The 18,771-nt window shown below is 37.4% G+C and overlaps 1 protein-coding gene across 1 annotated transcript in view; it reads left to right on the top strand.

Moving 5' to 3' along the window:
* Positions 1 to 15,790, top strand: part of DNAH8 (dynein axonemal heavy chain 8) — a 139,199-nt gene extending 123,409 nt beyond the window's left edge. Inside the window, exons 82-88 of the mRNA XM_058167819.1 lie at positions 1,511 to 1,612; positions 2,362 to 2,522; positions 9,122 to 9,278; positions 12,709 to 12,861; positions 12,959 to 13,148; positions 14,569 to 14,690; positions 15,353 to 15,790. Of these exons, the coding sequence (XP_058023802.1) occupies positions 1,511 to 1,612; positions 2,362 to 2,522; positions 9,122 to 9,278; positions 12,709 to 12,861; positions 12,959 to 13,148; positions 14,569 to 14,690; positions 15,353 to 15,640 (1,173 nt within the window). The 3' untranslated portion in view covers positions 15,641 to 15,790. The remainder of the gene's footprint in view (positions 1 to 1,510; positions 1,613 to 2,361; positions 2,523 to 9,121; positions 9,279 to 12,708; positions 12,862 to 12,958; positions 13,149 to 14,568; positions 14,691 to 15,352) is intronic.
* Positions 15,791 to 18,771: the final 2,981 nt, after the last annotated feature.

Below are 18,771 nucleotides of genomic sequence, written 5' to 3'. Positions count from 1 at the left end.
AACAACTGCTTTATGTGTCAAGAATTGCTGAAAAGCTTTTGCAGAAAAAAGAATCTCCTGGCGGTATCAGGAGCTGGGATCAGGGAGGAGTGTGTGGGATCAAGTTTAATTAGGAGTTGGCAGACTGATCTTGTTCTCACCGAAACTGGCTTCACTAATTTCATAGCAGATCCAATGCAATGCAAGTCAAAAGCCAGACTTGCATCTCTATCAGTACTGTTCTTCTGCTACCTTGTATTGTAAAAATATCTTAATTTAAACATTTCATAAGCAGAACCATAATCCTTCAGTGTGGGCAAAATTCTTACGTGTGAAAATCACTTAGGCATTTATTTTCAGAATTTTTCTCCATTTTTACAAAATGAATTTGAACTACACATATATGTTTCTTAAAATATAGTGTATATAGTGTTTAATTATGAGGAGAAATGTGCTTTGAATTGCAGGACTATTGCCCAGCCAAAGGGCAGTACTTACTTCTACACTGCACAGCTAAATTAGAGAAATACATTTATGCCCGTCAGGATCAAAATGCAGATTTTGGGCAATGGGGGGGAGGGGGAGGGCATTAAAGGAATGCAGAAACACAGATGAAAGAAAGAGATTAATTCTGATCACATTGCATAAGAAAATGAAACATTCCTTGGCTGCATATGGTCATATAAATTCAAATGCACACATATCTTTCTTCTGAAGCAGAGTTTTTTCTCAGAAGAATGTGTTAATCTAGAGTGTGTAAGAGGCATTCTATCCTCCCACACTGCCTGCTAAGAGCCAAGAGATTGCAACGAGCTGGTAATCTTGTACAGAGTGGTTTTAGCCTCCCAATAGTACTGTAATCTACACAATATTGTTGTTATTAGGATTCAAATGCACTTACCTGCACAACTAGAGTTAACTTAAAGGCTCAGTGTGAAAACAATGCCCATTTGTTTACTTTTGCTGGCAGCACTATACAGACAACATTTTGGCTTCATAAAGCCCGTACGTGCTTTTAGTTTTCCTGGACTGTATCACAAAAGAAGAAGAATATGCCTTGCCAAATAGTGAAAACTGAAGCCAAAGCAGCAATATATGATCCAGTATGCCACTGTCTTTTGTATGCATATCTGTACCTATTACAAGATGGACCATACATTAAACAATTGCTTAAACAACAAGGAAAAACCATTTATATTTTAGACAGCTATTCAGCATTTCCAACAGTACATTTAAAATACATGCAGTTAATACTGTAATATATAAATGGATTACCAAGGCAAATTGGCAAATGATTTTTCGTTAACCATTTTCAGCTATCTGGATTGATGAAAATTTGGGTGATATGTATCAAGAGGAAAAGAACATTTGGTGAAAATCTAAATCTCACTCCTTGATAAACTCCAAAATCCCTTCATATAAACAGAGTGCAAACTGATGCGAGGGAGAGGTTTGCAACTATAGGCGACGTCTAAAAACTCAGTTTTTTTGATACATATTTGTTATTTTCCATTTCCCACTTTTTACCTAGGGGATATCTTGGAGCACAGTCCGATACATGATTGGAGAAGTACAGTACGGAGGCAGAGTCACTGATGATTATGATAAGCGCCTTCTTAACTGCTTTGCAAGGGTAAGAAAATAAGATGAAACAGTTTTTAATCAAATAAAACTAAAGAATGTTTTTTGAAATATACTTTCCAATACATTAAGGCGGTCACTGTAAGAAATACATCTTCTGGAAACAGGGTTTTGCTGGACACTTGACAGAATTCCTACTGTTCCAGAAGCTTATGCTGACTTTGGTTTCCTACAGGCCCTGTTCTTTCACTGCTCCTTTTGCTGCTAGTGCCGGTTCACCTGCTCTCTATACAACTGGCAAATTTTCTTTACTACCCCTTCTCCTTAAAAGAAGTATGGGCCAATGAGTGGACAATGGAAACAAGAAGAAAGTGCATCCTTTAGATCAGGGGTCTCCAACCTTGGGAACTTTAAGCCTGGTGGACTTCAACTCCCAGAATTCTGGCTGTTGAAGTCCGCCAGGCTTAAAGTTCCCAAGGTTGGAGACCCCTGCTTTAGATTACCTTGCCTAAAAGTTTCCTAAAACCTGGAACCACAATTGCTAGAAAAATTAAAGCTTATTAATTTTGGATGCGGCATTTCCCTTAAGATCAATACATTAGGACCTTGTAGCTAGATTGAAGAATATGTCTCTCTCATAGGTTTTGGTTTTAAGAAAGACATTCCCAAATCATTAATGAGTCAGTTAACAGTCTTGATGTACACCTATAGTTTGGCTTTAACGAGTAGCCGATTTCTTTTTTTTTTTCCTACTTGAATCACATAACTTATCAGTTAACTTTTTGCCATTAATTTGTATAGGTCTGGTTCAGTGAGAAGATGTTTGAAAACACTTTCTGTTTTTATATTGGATATAAAATCCCGGTTTGCAAAACTCTTGAGCAATATCAAGACTACATTTCAACTCTCCCTGCCATGGATAGTCCTGAAGTCTTTGGTCTTCACCCTAATGCAGACATAACGTAAGTAGATGTAAGAAGCTGATAGTCAGGTTTTTTAAAAGATAATTTTAGTAACATTTAGGACATTTTCCTGGGAATTTCAGAGTCTGAATAAATGCAAAATTTAAGGAAGCTTTCCTTGACGTCCTAAAGATTAAAGATTCAAGCTGATGCGCATATATCTGGGCTGAGCTCTGTTGAAATCACTGAGACTTACTTTTAAAGTCAAATGCACAAGATTGTGCTCTAAAGCAGGGGTCTCCAACCTTGGGAACTTTAAGACCTGTGGACTTCAACTCCCAGAATTCTGGGAGTTGAAGTCCACAAGTCTTAAAGTTCCCAAGGTTGGAGACCCCTGCTCTAAAGTATAGCTATTGAAAAGTTTAATCTGTTAAATTGCTATAAACATAGAGCATTTCCCAAATGTTCAAGCATAAAATTCAACAGTACTTTTGTCCCACTTTATTATATTAAGTGATCTTAAGTCACTTCTGTAAGCAGAACATTGATTAAACAAATTGGAAGAAAAGTAATAATTTTGAATTTCTCAGGAAGCTCTAGTTCAAAACTAAAATTTCAGCCTCGTCTGATAAGCAGTTTCAAATAGAAATAAAATATATGTGAGCATCTTCTTACCCTTACCACGTTATTTCTTATTTTTAGCTTCAAAAATTGTATAGCTTATTGTAGGATATAAATCAGTCTGTGAAATTTGTCTCCTTATAATTCATTTAATTCTGTAATGAATTATATAATTTGCAAAATGTTCATTCTTAATATTTAGGGATTATTAAAAATAAATTAAAATGCCTCAGTTGCATTACTATCAAAGTTCAAACACTTTGTTTATGTATATTTAGTCCCTCTTTTTTACTGTGGTCCATGTGGTCCAACATTTGTAGATCATTCACATTTTCAGTCATCAGAATAATACCAGGCTCTCGATGTTTCTTTCCTCAGTTTTAAAATCATGTTTATCTTCTTACACTCCAGCTTTTCTTAATATATATTTTGCAGTACAGGTTGAGTAAATATAGAGAGAGCATAGAGCTTTGCCTTACTACTTTGCCATCATACTGTGACTTTCTGATCTGCGTATAAGTTTTTAATAAGGGCAATGAGATGTTCTGGGATTCCCATTTTTTTCTGAGCACTTTCTGCAGCGTGATATGAGTAACACGATGAAAGGTTTTCTTATAATCAAGGAAACACATACTGACTCCTTTTTGGCATTTGTCATTCTCAATTATCCAGGGTGCATCAGAAATAGTGTCTCTTATTAAAAATTCCTTGGTCTTTTCTAAAATCAACATGAATACCTGGCATCTCCCGGGAAGAAGACTTCCTGTCGAAGTCTACTATTTCAGCTTCAATTGCAACAATACACAAGCACACAATAGATTTAAGCTTAATGTTAACCGCTCCAATCTTGATTGCAGAAAATAAGACTTCAGTAACAGAGTTGTTAATGCTTGGAATACACTACCTGAGTCTGTGGTCTCTTCCCAAAATCCCCAAAGCTTCAACCAAAAACTGTCTACTATTGACCTCACCCCATTTCTAAGAGGTTTGTAAGGGGCGTGCATAAGAGCACAAGCATGCCTACCATTCCTGTCCTAATGTTCCCTTTCGTTATATCCAATTAATATAGTTATTAAATACTCATACTTATATATATGCTTATATATTGTATAGTTATTTCATGCTTATGCTTATATATACTGTGTGACAAAAATAAAATAAATAAATAAATAAATAAATAAATAAATAAATAAATAAAAAGTGTAAAGTAAAAAACTATGACACACCAGTTGCACCATTACTGTAGTATAGCCTGAGGGTGTGTTTTAAACCAAAGGAAAGACTTGGCAACTATCCTTCAAGGCTCCTGCCTTGAGCAGACGGTTGAAGCAGAAAACCTCTGAAGTCCCTTCCAGCCTGGGGTGAAATCCAACAGGTTCTGACAGGTTCTGGAGAACCGGTAGCAGAAATGTTGAGCAGTTTGGAGAACCGGTAGCAAAAATTTTGAGTAGTTTGGAAAATTGGCAAATGCCACTTCTGGCCGGCCCCAGAGTGGGATGGGAGTGTTTGCAATATCCTTCCCTGGAGTGGGGAGAGAATAGGGATTTTGCAGTATCCTTCCCCTGCCATGCCCACCAAGCCACACCCACAGAACCGGTAGTAAAAGAATTTGGATTTCACCACTGCTTCCAACTGTATGATTCTATATTCTATGCTACTCCAAAGGTAGCATATGCCAGGGTATAGGAACTTCTACCAAGAAAGCCTGACATTTCATCCCAAGCCATAGCTCTCTCAAGGGAGGCAGTTTCTCAATAGGTGACCAGACTGGATATCAAAGCATGCTTACAAAACAATCCCTGATACACTCTATAAGGTTTTATGGATAATACCCAACACTTTGAACTTGGTACAGAAACCTATTGTCATATACCTAAACAATAGGTGGAATTCTACAACAGTATATTTCTCCAGTTAGTGGCATCGCCACCACTTTCTGTATCAGTTGCAGTTTCCAAGCTGTCTTCAAGCATAATCCCATATAAATTGCAACAGTCCAAAGGCATGGTAATAAGGACATAAGCATTTTGGTTCAGGTTGAATTGTAATTGACAGTCAGCGATAAGGAATCATAATGTCCCATGATTTTATTTATTTATTTAAAACTTTTATATAACTGCCCATGTTGAACAAAACTCTGGGTGGCTTACAACTAAAAAACAATATTTATCTTTAATAAAAACATTAAAACCAAATGATCTGGAACTACAGCTAAACTTTCCCATGCATTGTACAAGTTCTCATCCTATCCTAGCATTTGGGAGAAAATCCACTTCTTAAGTGTTTTTTAGGTTAAAAGAGTGGGGGCCCATGAAAGCTCAGAGGAAATGGTATTCATAGGGAAGAGGCTGCCAGGAAAACAGCACCTTTCCTAAGTCCCATAAGATGGCAGCCTTTAAGGGAAGGCCTTAGGAACATGCCCATCCTTTCGAATGTGATAGGACAGGTAGATGTCCTTGGGAAAAGGCAATCCCAGAAGTAACTTGGTCCTGTGCCATGTAAGGCTTTCAAGGTAATAACTAGCAACTTGAATTTTGCCCAGAAGGAAATTGGGAGCCCGTGCAGCTTGCTCCCAGCCACAAGGGCCCAGTCCACTTCTTCAGAATCAATTGTTTTAAACTCCTCCCAGATTACAGGGCACTCAACCACTTCTAAGGGACCTGCCCAACGAGAATCCAACTGCAAGCAAAATTGAGCAACTTTGTGTAGCAGATGGTAGGAATCTCTTGTGTTGCTTCATCTCTCGGAGTTGCTAGATTGGTCTGGAACTATGGCTGAAAGGAACCAGATTTTATTTATTTGTTACCTTCTTTGATCAGGTTTTAAGACCATCACTTGCTGAACAATTTTGGATGGATTGCATAATGCATTTTTTTAAAGATAATCTGATTCTTCAAGCATTCTCTATAGCTAATTCCTCATCAGTTTTTCAACAGCCTCATTTGGAATGCTAGAAAACACTTTTTTTAAAAAAAAGTAGTTTGCTGTATGAGTTGTGGACTCCATCCACCATGCATAGTTAAAGAACAATATACTAAAGAATTTAAATGACATTCCTAGTTTGAGAGACTAGCATCTAACTGTTTGGGGAAATTACAAAAGCTTTAGATTTTTCTCTGTGGGCCCTTCCTTTACCTCATTTTTTCTGTTTTAGAATTTAAAACCCTGAAAACCCATTCGGAGCAGTAATATCTCCCTGTGCTTTACAACTTAAAATATTTTCAAAGTAATGCTGAATTTATATACAGAGCACATGTTTAATAGCTGTAGATATTGAAGACAATCTGGTCAAGAATAACAAATTGTTCTCAAAAGCTCCAAAGCACTTCAGAGCCTCACAAACTCACACCCGAAACTTAGCCTAACTAAAAGTTGCCAGGTTCCTCCTTTTCAGGAAAGAGGATGAGGAGATGGTAAGGGAAAAGTTACAAGACAGAAACCTGTTGAGAATGGTCAACAAAGTGACCTTATCTTATAAACCTTATCATAAAATAACGTATCTTTTCTTTTATGTACACTGAGAGCATATGCACCAAGACAAATTCCTTGTGTGTCCAATCACACTTGGCCAATAAAAATTCTATTCTATTCTATTATTATTCATGAACACAGCTGTGGGGGTTTTTTAAACTAATAATTGAAACTGTGTTTCATATTATGTTAGTTGGCCTTGCCAACTAAAACTTTATGTTTTAAAGTCTCAGAAATATACAAAAGCCATGTTCTGGTTACATTCAAATGGCATGGACAATCATGGTTTGATCACCGCAGGGAGACGGAGCCAATGCGTTGATTCCGTCCCAGGTGCCTGATGGACCCTGAGCGGTTCCTGATGGAGCTTGGGCCGTACCCTGAGGATCTGGCCCACGGCACAGCTGAAGAACTAGTCGTGGCCTGGGAGCAGGCCGCAGCTGGGGCTTTGGACCGTGTCGCACCTTTGCGGCCTCTGACCCATCGTAGGTCTCAACCGGCCCCTTGGTTTTCCGAGGAGCTGAGGGAGATGAAACACCGGCAAAGACGCCTAGAGAGTGCCTGGAGGTCCAGTCGTTCCGAAGCTGACCAGACACTAGTTAGGTCTTATTCTAAGGCCTACCTAGTGGCAATGAGGGAGGCGAGGCGTTCTTAATTTCCACCCTCATTGCGTCGGCAGATAACTGCCCGGCCGCCCTGTTTCGGGTGATCCGCTCTCTCCTTCATCAGGAGGTGCGGGATAACCCCTTACAGGGACATGCCGAGTTTAGTGGTTATCTATACGATAAAATTGTTCAGCTCCGGCATGGTTTGGACCAAAATTGGGATGATCCAGGTGAGAGGATGGAGACGCGTCTTGTCGAGATTGTTTGGGATGAGTTTGACCCTGTGGCTCTCGAGGACGTGGACAGGTTGTTGGGAAGACTGCATGCCACCACGTGTTTATTGGACCCATGCCCTTCCTGGTTGGTGCTGGCCACACAGGAGGTGACACGAGGCTGGCTCCGGGGGATTATCAATGCTTCTTTGCAGGAGGGGGTCTTTTTTGCCGCCTTGAAAGAGGTGGTGGTGAGACCCCTCCTCAAGAAGCCTTCCCTGGACCCAGCTATTTTGGGAAATTATCGTCCAGTCTCCAACCTTCGCTTTGTTGCGAAGGTTGTAGAGAGTGTGGTGGCTCGGCAGTTACCCCAATACCTGGATGAAGCTGTCTATCTAGACCCATTCCAGTCCGGCTTCCGGCCCGGATATAGTATGGAGACAGCTTTAGTCGCATTGGTGGATGATCTCTGGAGGGCCAGAGACAGGGGTTGTTCCTCTGCCCTGGTCCTATTAGATCTCTCAGCAGCTTTTGATACCATCGACCATGGTATCTAAATTTAAGAAAATTTATCCGGGATGCCTTGTGCACAGTCACTCACGCCCTTGTGACGTCTCGTCTGGACTACTGCAATGCTCTCTACATGGGGCTCCCCTTGAAGGGCATCCGGGGGCTGCAGGTGGTCCAGAATGCAGCTCTTGTGGTGATAGAGGGAGCCCTCGTGGCTCCCGAGTGACACCTATCCTGCGAGGCTGCACTGGCTACCTGTGGCCTTCGGGTGCGCTTCAAGGTGTTGGTGAGCGTCTTTAAAGCGCCCATGGCATAGGGCCGGGTTACTTACGGGACCGCCTGCTGCTACCGAATACCTCTCACCGACCCGTGCGCTCTCACAGAGAGGGACTCCTCAGGGTGCCGTCGCGACAGTGTCGTCTGGCGACACCCAGGAAGGGCCTTCTCTGTGGGGCTCCGCCCTCTGGAACGAACTCCCCAGGACTTCGTCAACTTCCGGACCTCCGAACCTTTCAGCATGAGCTCAAAACTTACTTATTTATCTGCGCTGGACTGGGTTAGTTTTTAAGTTATGGGTTTTAATGGGTTTTATCTCTAAATTTTAATTGTGGCCAATTTAAATAAGTTTTTACTAGTATTTTAATTGTATTTATAATGTATTGTGCATTTTACCTGGCTGTGAACCGCCCTGAGTCCTTCGGGAGAAGGGGGGAAGAGCCTTCTCTGTGGGGGCTCCTATTCTCTGGAACGAACTTCCCCCTGGCTTGCACCAATTGCCTGACCTTCGGACCTTTCGCCGCGAGCTGAAGACGTATTTATTTACTCGCGCGGGGTTGGTTTAAATTTTAAATTTTTTAAATTTTTTAAATTTTAAATTTTTGAATGTATTTTAATTGGGTTTTAGATTTTAATATGTTTTAAATTTCGGCCAATTTTATAATAAGTTTTTTAAATTGTTTATTTTAATTGTATTTTGTTATTGTTTTTATTTTGGCTGCACACCGCCCTGAGTCCTTCGGGAGAAGGGTGGTATAAAAATCTAATAAATAATAATAATAATAATAATCTTCAGTTTAATGAATTTGTTGTCTTTGTTTCCCAAATGCCAGAAATAGCAGGAATCCGTTGAATTGTCTGTGGCTTTTTATTGTGGGTTATTTACTGTATAACAATCCTATTTGACAATTTACAGTTTTTACAAGTTCTGACTTTATTACATATCATTTAATATTCCTTTCAGATACCAGAGTAACACAGCAGCTGATGTCTTGAATACTATAACCAATATTCAACCAAAAGAGAGTGGAGGTGGAGTAGGAGAAACTCGAGAAGCTATTGTGTATAGACTAGCTGAAGATATGCTTGAGAAACTGCCCCCTGATTATGTACCCCATGAGGTAATTGTTCTAAAGTACAGATAAACATGAAAATACTAATTCATAGTGGTAAACTCTTTGTATTGTTTAAGAGTACTGAAAGGAAATACCCTTCTCAACCCCTTCTTTGTGTGTCAATTTCACACTTCTGCTATTGGGCAATTCTTTTTCTAGTCACAGTCCATACTGTGGTTGTGTTATGCTCTTACTGGAGGGAATAGACTTAACATTTGTGGGAGGGTGTGAGTTTTATGGTATTGTTCAATATATTTTACTATTGCTTTTACAAAAGCAAAAAAATAAAAATAAAAATCACCCTGGTTTTAAATTATCTTCTTTGTGGCAAAGTATCAAAAGTGGGGATGGGTTCTGGATATGATTAAAATAGCTCTGTTGGACTGTATGGAGTAGCTATTTCAATTTTGCCAAAGGATCGTATAAATAATACCGCAATTATTAGAACAATATTTTGTTGGCAAATGTCTTGGCAAAATGTGAAATGTGTTTAGACAAAATGAGTCAAAATAACTTCATCCTAATTTTTTATTTTTATGTATTTATTGATTCATTGATGCAATTTATATGTCCACCCTTCTTAGCAAATAACTTTGAGCAGCAAACAAAATGAAAATACCATAATTATAAAGCATGAAATTGGAGCTAAAATGGCTTGAGTTGTTTTGTAGTCCCAGGCGCAGAACTGTATGACTTGCAGTAATTTAAGGAACACTGTAATTGACTCACCTTGGATCATATACTTATTCTCCTGGGGGAGTTTCATAGGATAGACACTACTTACCCCAGCAAATGGTATTCAGTATGAATCCAAAAGCTTGGTACAGTATGATTTGGCTTAGCCAGGTATAAATGAGATGCCAACCCTTTTCTTTTTGCTTGATTGAAAGAAAAGTATCTACTAATATTTTAAACAGTAGCTGAAATGATCACTCTGGTCCCAGGTCTTTGGGTGTTTAAACACTTTGAATAGAGTCAATCTGAAATTATTCAGACTCATTTCTCTGCAACATTATCATTGGAACATTATCTTGTTTTTAAATATGCTATTGGCATTGCTTGGTTGAAAGCCTGAGATTAAATACGCATTTTCAAAGCTCTTACTATCTTAATTCTAAGGGGCTTGTTTTATTAAAAAGTCTATAGCTAGTGATTCTCCACTACTCGTTTTTTATATCTTTTCAAATAATTCTTGTGTTAAAAAGAGCTAAAATCACTTTCCTAACGCTGCACTAAATGTTAATGAAAAAGAACTCAGTTGCAGGAACTCGGTATGCCTAGTTTAATGAAAAGAAGGACTAGGGGAGACATGATAGCAGTGTTCCAATATCTCAGGGGTTGCCACAAAGAAGAGGGAGTCAAACTATTCTCCAAAGCACCTGAGGGTAGAACAAGAAGCAATGGGTGGAAACTAATCAAGGAGAGAAGCAACCTAGAACTAAGGAGAAATTTCCTGACAGTTAGAACATTTGATAAGTGGAACACCTTGCCTGCAGAAGTTGTGAATGCTCCAACACTGGAAAATTTAAGAAAATGTTGGATAACCATTTGTCTGAAATGGTGTAGGGTTTCCTGCCTGGGCAGGGGGTTGGACTAGAAGACCTCCAAGGTCCCTTCCAACTCTGTTATTATTATTATTAAGAGGCAAAAGTAGCAGCTTTGAGGGCAAATCATTTCAAAACGTATCCCTGCTTCTTTTGTTTCTCATTCACTAGTGTCTGTTTAAAGCTGCTGCTTTTCTTACTATGTGTTTTTGAAAATAATTTTTAATTTAAAAAAAAGGGCTGTCTTCCTGAGGTGTTCCTGTCTCCCACCACCACTAAAAAAAATGTCATTACATGATAATATCAGAAAATAAAATTAGAATGAAAAGAATTCTACTTCGGGATGGATGGATGAAATATGAAATGCTTTGTCCTGCTTTATAACCCTCTGCTTCCAATAGAACTGAATAGGACTTTTATTTTGTAGAGAATAGTTTTCTGAAATGCATTCATTTTGCTTTACCCGGATTCTAAACCTGCTGGTAGAAGAAATCCTCAGGTGCTGCATAAGAAGGACATGGGTCCCTTCATGATGTTAAAATATGGATTTAGCTGTGTATATATATCTAATGATTCTAGCTTAAGGAAAAATTATTAGCTAATCATTTACCAATGAGAAAGTTTCCCTTGATTCCATATTTCACCTGAAAGGTCATGTGCATCCTTAGATTGTAATAACTGCAAACAACTGGGTATATTAATGAATAATTTTCATATTTATAGTCAAGATGCTGCAAACATTGGCACATCTGTGCTGCCATTTAAAATTCCAATGAGGAGTACAAGAGCAATGAGAAAAGATGCTATAAAGATTCACTCAGATAAGAATGAGACAAATATGAAAGTTGTAATTTCTCCACTTGCTTAAAGAAAAAACATAAAAGCTTTATTAAATGTAGTATATATTTACCGTTGTTAGTTACTATACTTATTTCTCAAAATTTAATAATTAACTGCATTATCTGCAACAATGGATTACAAATCTTAAATAAATGTAAGAATACAATAATTGTATTGCTTTCCATTAACTGGATAGTCATTTCCATTGTATATCTGAGCTTAGATAATCATAACGTCTAGTGATTTAAGGCACATTCCACTGAGAGCTGCTCACAGATATTTTTCTTTTAAATGATTGGAGGTCCTTGCTACTCTCTGTACCTGGTTGGATTTTGGGTTTTTTTACAGATGTTTCATTACCCAAACTTATACTTATATAAGTATACTTATATACTTACATACTTATGCTCATATATATGCTTATATATTATATAGTTATTTTCATGCTTATGCTTATATATACTGTTGCGACTAAATAAATAAAAAAAGAAATACATAAATAAATAAATAAACTTGTAATATCATCAGAGCACTTCATTTCAACCTTTAGCTACAAATATTCTCCTCTATCAGTAAAGTACGATCAATTTCTGGATTGAACTTTTAGATTTACTTTTTATAATCAACTGTCTTTATTGTCACATATTCACATGGTTTCTGTACATTTTTTCACAATAGCCCACCAAACAAATACATATAGTTCATTTAAGCCAGCCTATTGTAAGGGTGAAGTTCCACTTTGAACTGATATACCGTGAAAGAGCAAAATATCATTATCAAGGTATCAAGATTATTATCAATGGGCTTTTACTCTCATTTGGGACATTCTACCTCTAGCACCAAATGGGAACTATATAGTATACTTGGCTGGGAAGAAAAGGAAATTGCTTGTCTACAGTGTTGATGCACATGAACACACAGGCAGATCCTATACTACTGTAAATAGGAATTGTTGTTAGTTGCGAAGTGTTGCCTAATATTCTTTATTTAGCATAAAGCTATCCTAAATGCTTTATTGATTGACTTGTTTTCTTTTAATTATTTTTATTTAGGTAAAAGCTCGTTTAATTAAAATGGGCCATCTTAATTCAATGAACATTTTTCTTCGCCAAGAAATTGACCGCATGCAAAAAGTTATCAAAATAGTCCGAAACAGCCTCCTTGACCTTAAACTAGCCATAGAAGGAACTATTATTATGAGTGAGGTAAAAAAGTACAGTATTATATATAATCATTCATTCTGAGATAAGGACATTTTCTATTCAAATATGTCATGACATTTTTTAACTTTCACTTCTCCAGAACCTAAGAGATGCTCTTGATAACATGTACGATGCTCGAATTCCTCAGCTCTGGAAGCGTGTATCATGGGATTCTTCTACCCTGGGTTTCTGGTTTACTGAACTTTTAGAAAGAAATTCCCAGTTCCGTATTTGGATCTTTGAAGGAAGACCACATGTATTTTGGATGACTGGGTTTTTTAATCCACAGGGTAAATATCATTCATTATAAATAAAATCAACAATATGTTCTGTTATAAGAGTGAAGCCATATTAGTCCATTTCATTTGATTTATTCTATCACATTCATACAGAAGCAGAGGCAGAAATCCAATATATATATAAAAACTTTTTTCAATTGCATGGTGATAAATTATATATTACTGTTTAGGATTTCTGTTAGATTCTTGTGAAAGTCATATTTCTCTATATCTGATTATTTAAGCAAACCAGTGAATATAGCATCATTTAAGTCATACATATTAAATTAGTTCTTTCTAAAACTGTTAACATATACAAGTTTATTTCATATGGGTGAAAGTCATTATGCAGGGACAGATATCAATTTTTATATAGAATTTTATTACAATTTGAAATAACTAAATGACAATTTATTGTATCAAATAAACAAAATTCTGCATTTCATAAAGTGATTAAAAAATTCAATTTTTTAAGGATTGCTTTTGAAATTCTTATCCTGGTTATGATTAAAGGATTATTTATGCCTTATAGAGTAGAGTAGAATTTTTTATTGGCCAAATGTGATTGGACACACAAGGAATTTGTCTTGGTGCATATGCTCTCAGTGTACATAAAAAAAGAGATACGTTCATCAAGAATCAGAAGGTACAACACTTAATGATAGTCATAGGGTAAGCAATCAGGAAACAATATCAATATAAATCATAAGGATACAAGCAACAAAGTTACAGACATACAGTCATAAGTGGAAGGAGATGGTTGATGGGAACCATGAGAAGATTAATAGTGCAGACTTGTAAATAGTTTGACAGTGTTGAGGGAATTATTTGTTTAGCAGACTGATGGCGTTTGGGGAAAAACTGTTCTTGTGTCTAGTTGTTCTGGTGTGCAGTGCTCTATAGCGTCATTTTGAGGGTAGGAGTTGAAACAGTTTATGTCCAGGATTTGAGGGGTCTGTAAATATTTTCAAATATTGGTACCTTTGTTTAATTCACAAAAGAAATTACAGATTTTTTTGGGGGGAAAGCAAGGGAAAGATAAATAATTGCAAGAAAATACAAACCAGATATTCAGTATCATCAATAGTTCGATGACTGTTGTGATGAATTGATGCACTGTATAATTCTTCTAAAAGTTTATTGCTGTATTTCTTTCTTTGTCCAAGTTCAGTTCTCAGTTTAAAAGCATTAGGTTTCTCCAAATGTAAAATAAAATCCAGGGTTTTAATCTATATTCAGACCAGACCAGCAGCCTATATAACTGTATTTTCTTATTTTTTTATTTACCCATATTTTGTATTAGGTAATTTTACTGAGTATTTTTGTGGTTCTTTTTTATGTGAACATTTTAGCCATGAAACACTACAATATAAAAATGTATACAAGAAAAAGATTGTATTAAACTTGTCTTATTCTTTGGCCTGTTTTACAGGCTTTCTAACAGCTATGAGACAAGAGGTTACCAGAGCACATAAAGGCTGGGCTTTGGATACAGTGACCATCCATAATGAAGTGCTGAAACAGGTCAAAGAAGAGATCACTGCAGCCCCTCCTGTAAGTATACCATGGATACATCCTTTTTTGCATTGATTTCCATACTAATTCTGTGTTCTGATAATTCTAACCTGATTTTTTTGAAAATATATGTTTGGTTTCTATTCACTTTATATTTTTCAAGAATGAAATGACCAATAAAAGAAAGAAAGCACATGTGTTTTTCACATATGGAGCCCTGACATGATCGCTTCCTACCTTCCATTACCAAAGTAGAAAAGATGGAGGAGAGAGATAGAGGAGGATGACATCACTGTAACAAAATCTTCTCTAGATTGATTTGCTTCTGTCATCTGAGGGGTGGGGGTGGGGGGGCTTTGCAGAAAATGTAGGATTCTGCAAGGCATTTTTCTTATTGCATTCTTAGGAATACAGGTTGTGACTATGCCCAGATAGAAAGGTACATAGAACATAAAACAGAAAACTCCTTTTAATATCACTGTCAATTCTTTTCAGTAAACACAAATATGTGTTAGATTGTTCATTATCATTCGGAAACATTATAGATTGTTTTACTTTCTCAAATTTTGCTAGTATTTTTTTTTTCATTTTGTTAATTATACTATAGTTTATACCGCACAGGTTAAATCAATCAAGTTATGTTATAATATTAAAAGCTGATGATTTTCTAATCATAATAATTATACATTCTTTTTATATAGGAAGGGGTTTATATCTATGGATTATACTTGGATGGAGCTGGATGGGATAGACGTAATAATAAGCTTACTGAATCTACAGCAAAGATTCTTTTCACTTTACTTCCTGTTGTACATGTATTTGCAATTAACACAACAGGCCCAAGAGATCCTAAACTCTATGTTTGTCCCATTTATAAGAAGCCAAGAAGAACAGATTTGACCTATATCACTGCAATCTATCTAAGAACAACTGTATCTCCTGATCACTGGATACTAAGAGGAGTAGCTCTTCTGTGTGACATTAAATAAATTCTAGTCCTTGGACTACAACAGAAACATGAAACATGCTTCAAAATATGAGGGCACACAAATTATTTTTTCCTTAAAATTAAATATTGTTTCCTCTTTCTAGCAACATTTGTATTGTTATGTTTTGTTCCCTATTTATATTAAATCTTATTGTCAAAATGTAAAATCAGTCGTTTTGGTCTTTTTCTCCTTTTTATGATAATTGTACTTTGTAACTAAACGAATTATAGCATTTGAATTACATGGGACAAGTTTTGGGTATTTTTGTAGGAACTAGGCTTTTTAAAAATGTAAGTATTTTCTTAGAATCCAAGTTTTAACTTGTGAATCAACTGCCTGTCAGAAGCTATAGAACAGTATATACCATTTTTGAAAGTAGTGTGCAGAAAATATTTGGGGAAATGTGTGTGGGCATTTTTTAAACAGACATTGCAAGTAACAGTTCAGTTACAACATTTTTAAGGAAGTGGATTGAGATCTGGATTGAGATCTAAGAAATTAAGCCATTGGGGGAAGGAAATTTCTTTACATGAGATGTAGCCTACAGCCATTATAAGCATAATGGCTGCTATTGGAACAAATTTTACCACAGAGAATATTTTAATTTTTAGACTAACATGTGCCTTTACGGGGGGGGGGGGGCAGGGGAGAAGAGGAAACAGCACTTCCAGACTTACCTCTGAGGACAAAACCTTCACAATGACCAGTAGAAGGTACTAACATTGGACAATGATACTGAACTTTCTCAGATACTGGGTGGCCAGCTCACAGCTGCATATAGGCATCCATGGAACCTGAAGTAGATTCTTGTAAAAGAACAAGAAGAAACAAAATTACAGTTATGGTAAGCCTGAAATGCTCCCACAACTTCCAAAGGCAAACTGTTCCATTGGTTGATTATTCTCACTGTCAGAAAGTTCCTCATTATTTCTAGGTTGAATCTCTCCTTGGTCAGTTTCCATCCATTATGCCTTGTCTGGCCTTCAGGTGCTTTGGAAAACAGCTTGACCTCCTCCTCTCTGTGGCAGCCCCTCAACAGATAGAAGACTGCTATCATGTCTCCCCTGGTCCTTCTCTTCACTAGACTAGCCATGCCCAGTTCCTGCAACCGTTCTTCATATGTTTTAGCCTCCAGTCCCCTAATCATCCTGGTTGCTCTCCTCTGCACTTTTTTTAGAGTCTCAACATCTTTTTTATAGTGTGGTGATCAAAATTGGATGCAGTACTCTAGGTGTGGTCTTACTAGGGCTTTACAGAGTGGTATTAGTACCTCACTTAATCTTGATTGTATCCCTCTGTTAATGCAATTTAGGATTGCATTGGCTTTTTTAGCTGCCGCTGCACACTGCTGGCTCATATTTAGCTGGTTGTCCACTAAGACTCCAAGGTCCCTCTTACAGTCACTGCTATTAAGCCTGGTTTCCCCCAGTTTATATGTGCGCTTTTGGTTTTTCTTACTTAAGTGTAGGACTTTACTTTTCTCTACATTGAATTTCATTTTGTTAGATAGGGCCCAGTGTTCAAGTCTGTCAAGATCCATCTGGATCTTGAGCCTATCTTCTAGGGTGTTAGCTATTCCTGCCAGCTTAGTATCATCTGCAAATTTGGTGAGTTCCCCTTCTATTCCCTCAACTAAGTCGTTTATGAAAATATTGAAGAGTACTGGGCCTAAGACGGAACCTTGTGGCACCCCACTGCTTATTTCTCTCCATGTAGACTTAGACCCATTAAGGACTACTCATTGAGTACGGTTTGTCAGCCAGTTGCGAATCCATCTGGTGGCAAAGCTATCTATCCCACTTTTTTCTAGCTTATGAAGAAGTAGGTTGTGGTCTACTTTGTCAAATGCTTTGCTGAAGTTTAAGTGTATTATGTCCACAGTATTTTGCTGGTCTACTAATTTAGTCATGATGTTGAAGAGTGAAATAAGATTGGTTTGACATGATCTGTTTTTAACAAATCCTGCTGACTGCTAGTTATTACTTTACTCGTTTCTAAGTGTTGGCAGATCTGTTTTTTATTATCTTTTCCAGTATCTTCCCGGGTATTAATGTTAGGCTGATTGGTCTGTAGTTTCCTGGGTCTGTTTTTTTTCCTTTTTTTAAGATGGGATCCACATCAGCTCTTTTCCAGTCCTCTGGTAGTTCCCTGGTGTTCCAGGATTTTTGAAAGATATGGTGCAATGGTTCTGAGATGATATCTACCAGCTCCTTTAGAACCCTGGGATGAAATCGGGTGGGTTCTACTTACCTTTACCAATGGTTCATATCATGTCCACGCATGCACGCGGAAGAGTTTTGATGACGTTTGGGTCAGTGGGCGGAGCCTCCGCCCGGTTTTACTACTGGTTCCATAGAACCGGTCCAAACCATGAGCAACCCACCACTGGATGTAATCCATCAGGTCCTGGTGATTTGTATTCATCGAAATCAGACAGGTGTTCTCTTACTATTTTTTTGCTTATTTTAACTTTTATTTCCAGTCTGTTTTTTACAGTTATGTTTCCGGTAGGTTGGGCTATAGTTTCTTTTTGTGTGAAGACCAATGCAAAGAACGAGTTAAGCAGCTCTGCTTTCTCTCTGTGGACCGACTGTTTCTTTGATTTTTTTTCTTGTTATTTATATGTTGGAAGAAACTATTTTTGTTATCTTTGACTTTTGTTGCAAGTCTTTGTTCATTCTGAGCCTTTGTTTTCCTGACTTTGTCTTTGCAGTTTCTGGCTGTATGCTGATATCCTGCCTTAGTTATGTGTCCCGCTTTCAATTTTTTGTACTTGTCCTTTTTGTCTTTCAATTTGTCAGAGAGATCTTTGTGCAGCCATGCTGGTTTCTTCTTTGATTTCTTGTTTTTCTTTCTCAGCGGTATTGCACTGGTCTGGACCTTTATGATCGTATTTTTCAGAGTTTCCCAAGATTCTTGAGTTGTTTTCCACTTCAGGATTTTCATCCAAGGAATCTTTCCCAAGTTCTCTCTGAGTTTATTAAAATCAGCTCTTTTAAAATCTAAGACTCTGGTTTCATTTTGTTCTACTGCTTGTGTTTGTGTTATGTTGAATTCTAGTATGACATGGTCACTCTCACCCAAGATTCCTGCAGTTTCAACTTCCTCTATCACTTCTTCTCTGTTTGTAT

Source organism: Ahaetulla prasina, chromosome 1 (assembly GCF_028640845.1).
Source record: "Ahaetulla prasina isolate Xishuangbanna chromosome 1, ASM2864084v1, whole genome shotgun sequence".
NCBI classification, from domain to species: Eukaryota; Metazoa; Chordata; class Lepidosauria; order Squamata; family Colubridae; genus Ahaetulla; species Ahaetulla prasina.
The sequence above is the reverse complement of the archived record's forward strand: the minus strand, read 5'-3'. Positions and strand labels throughout refer to the sequence as shown.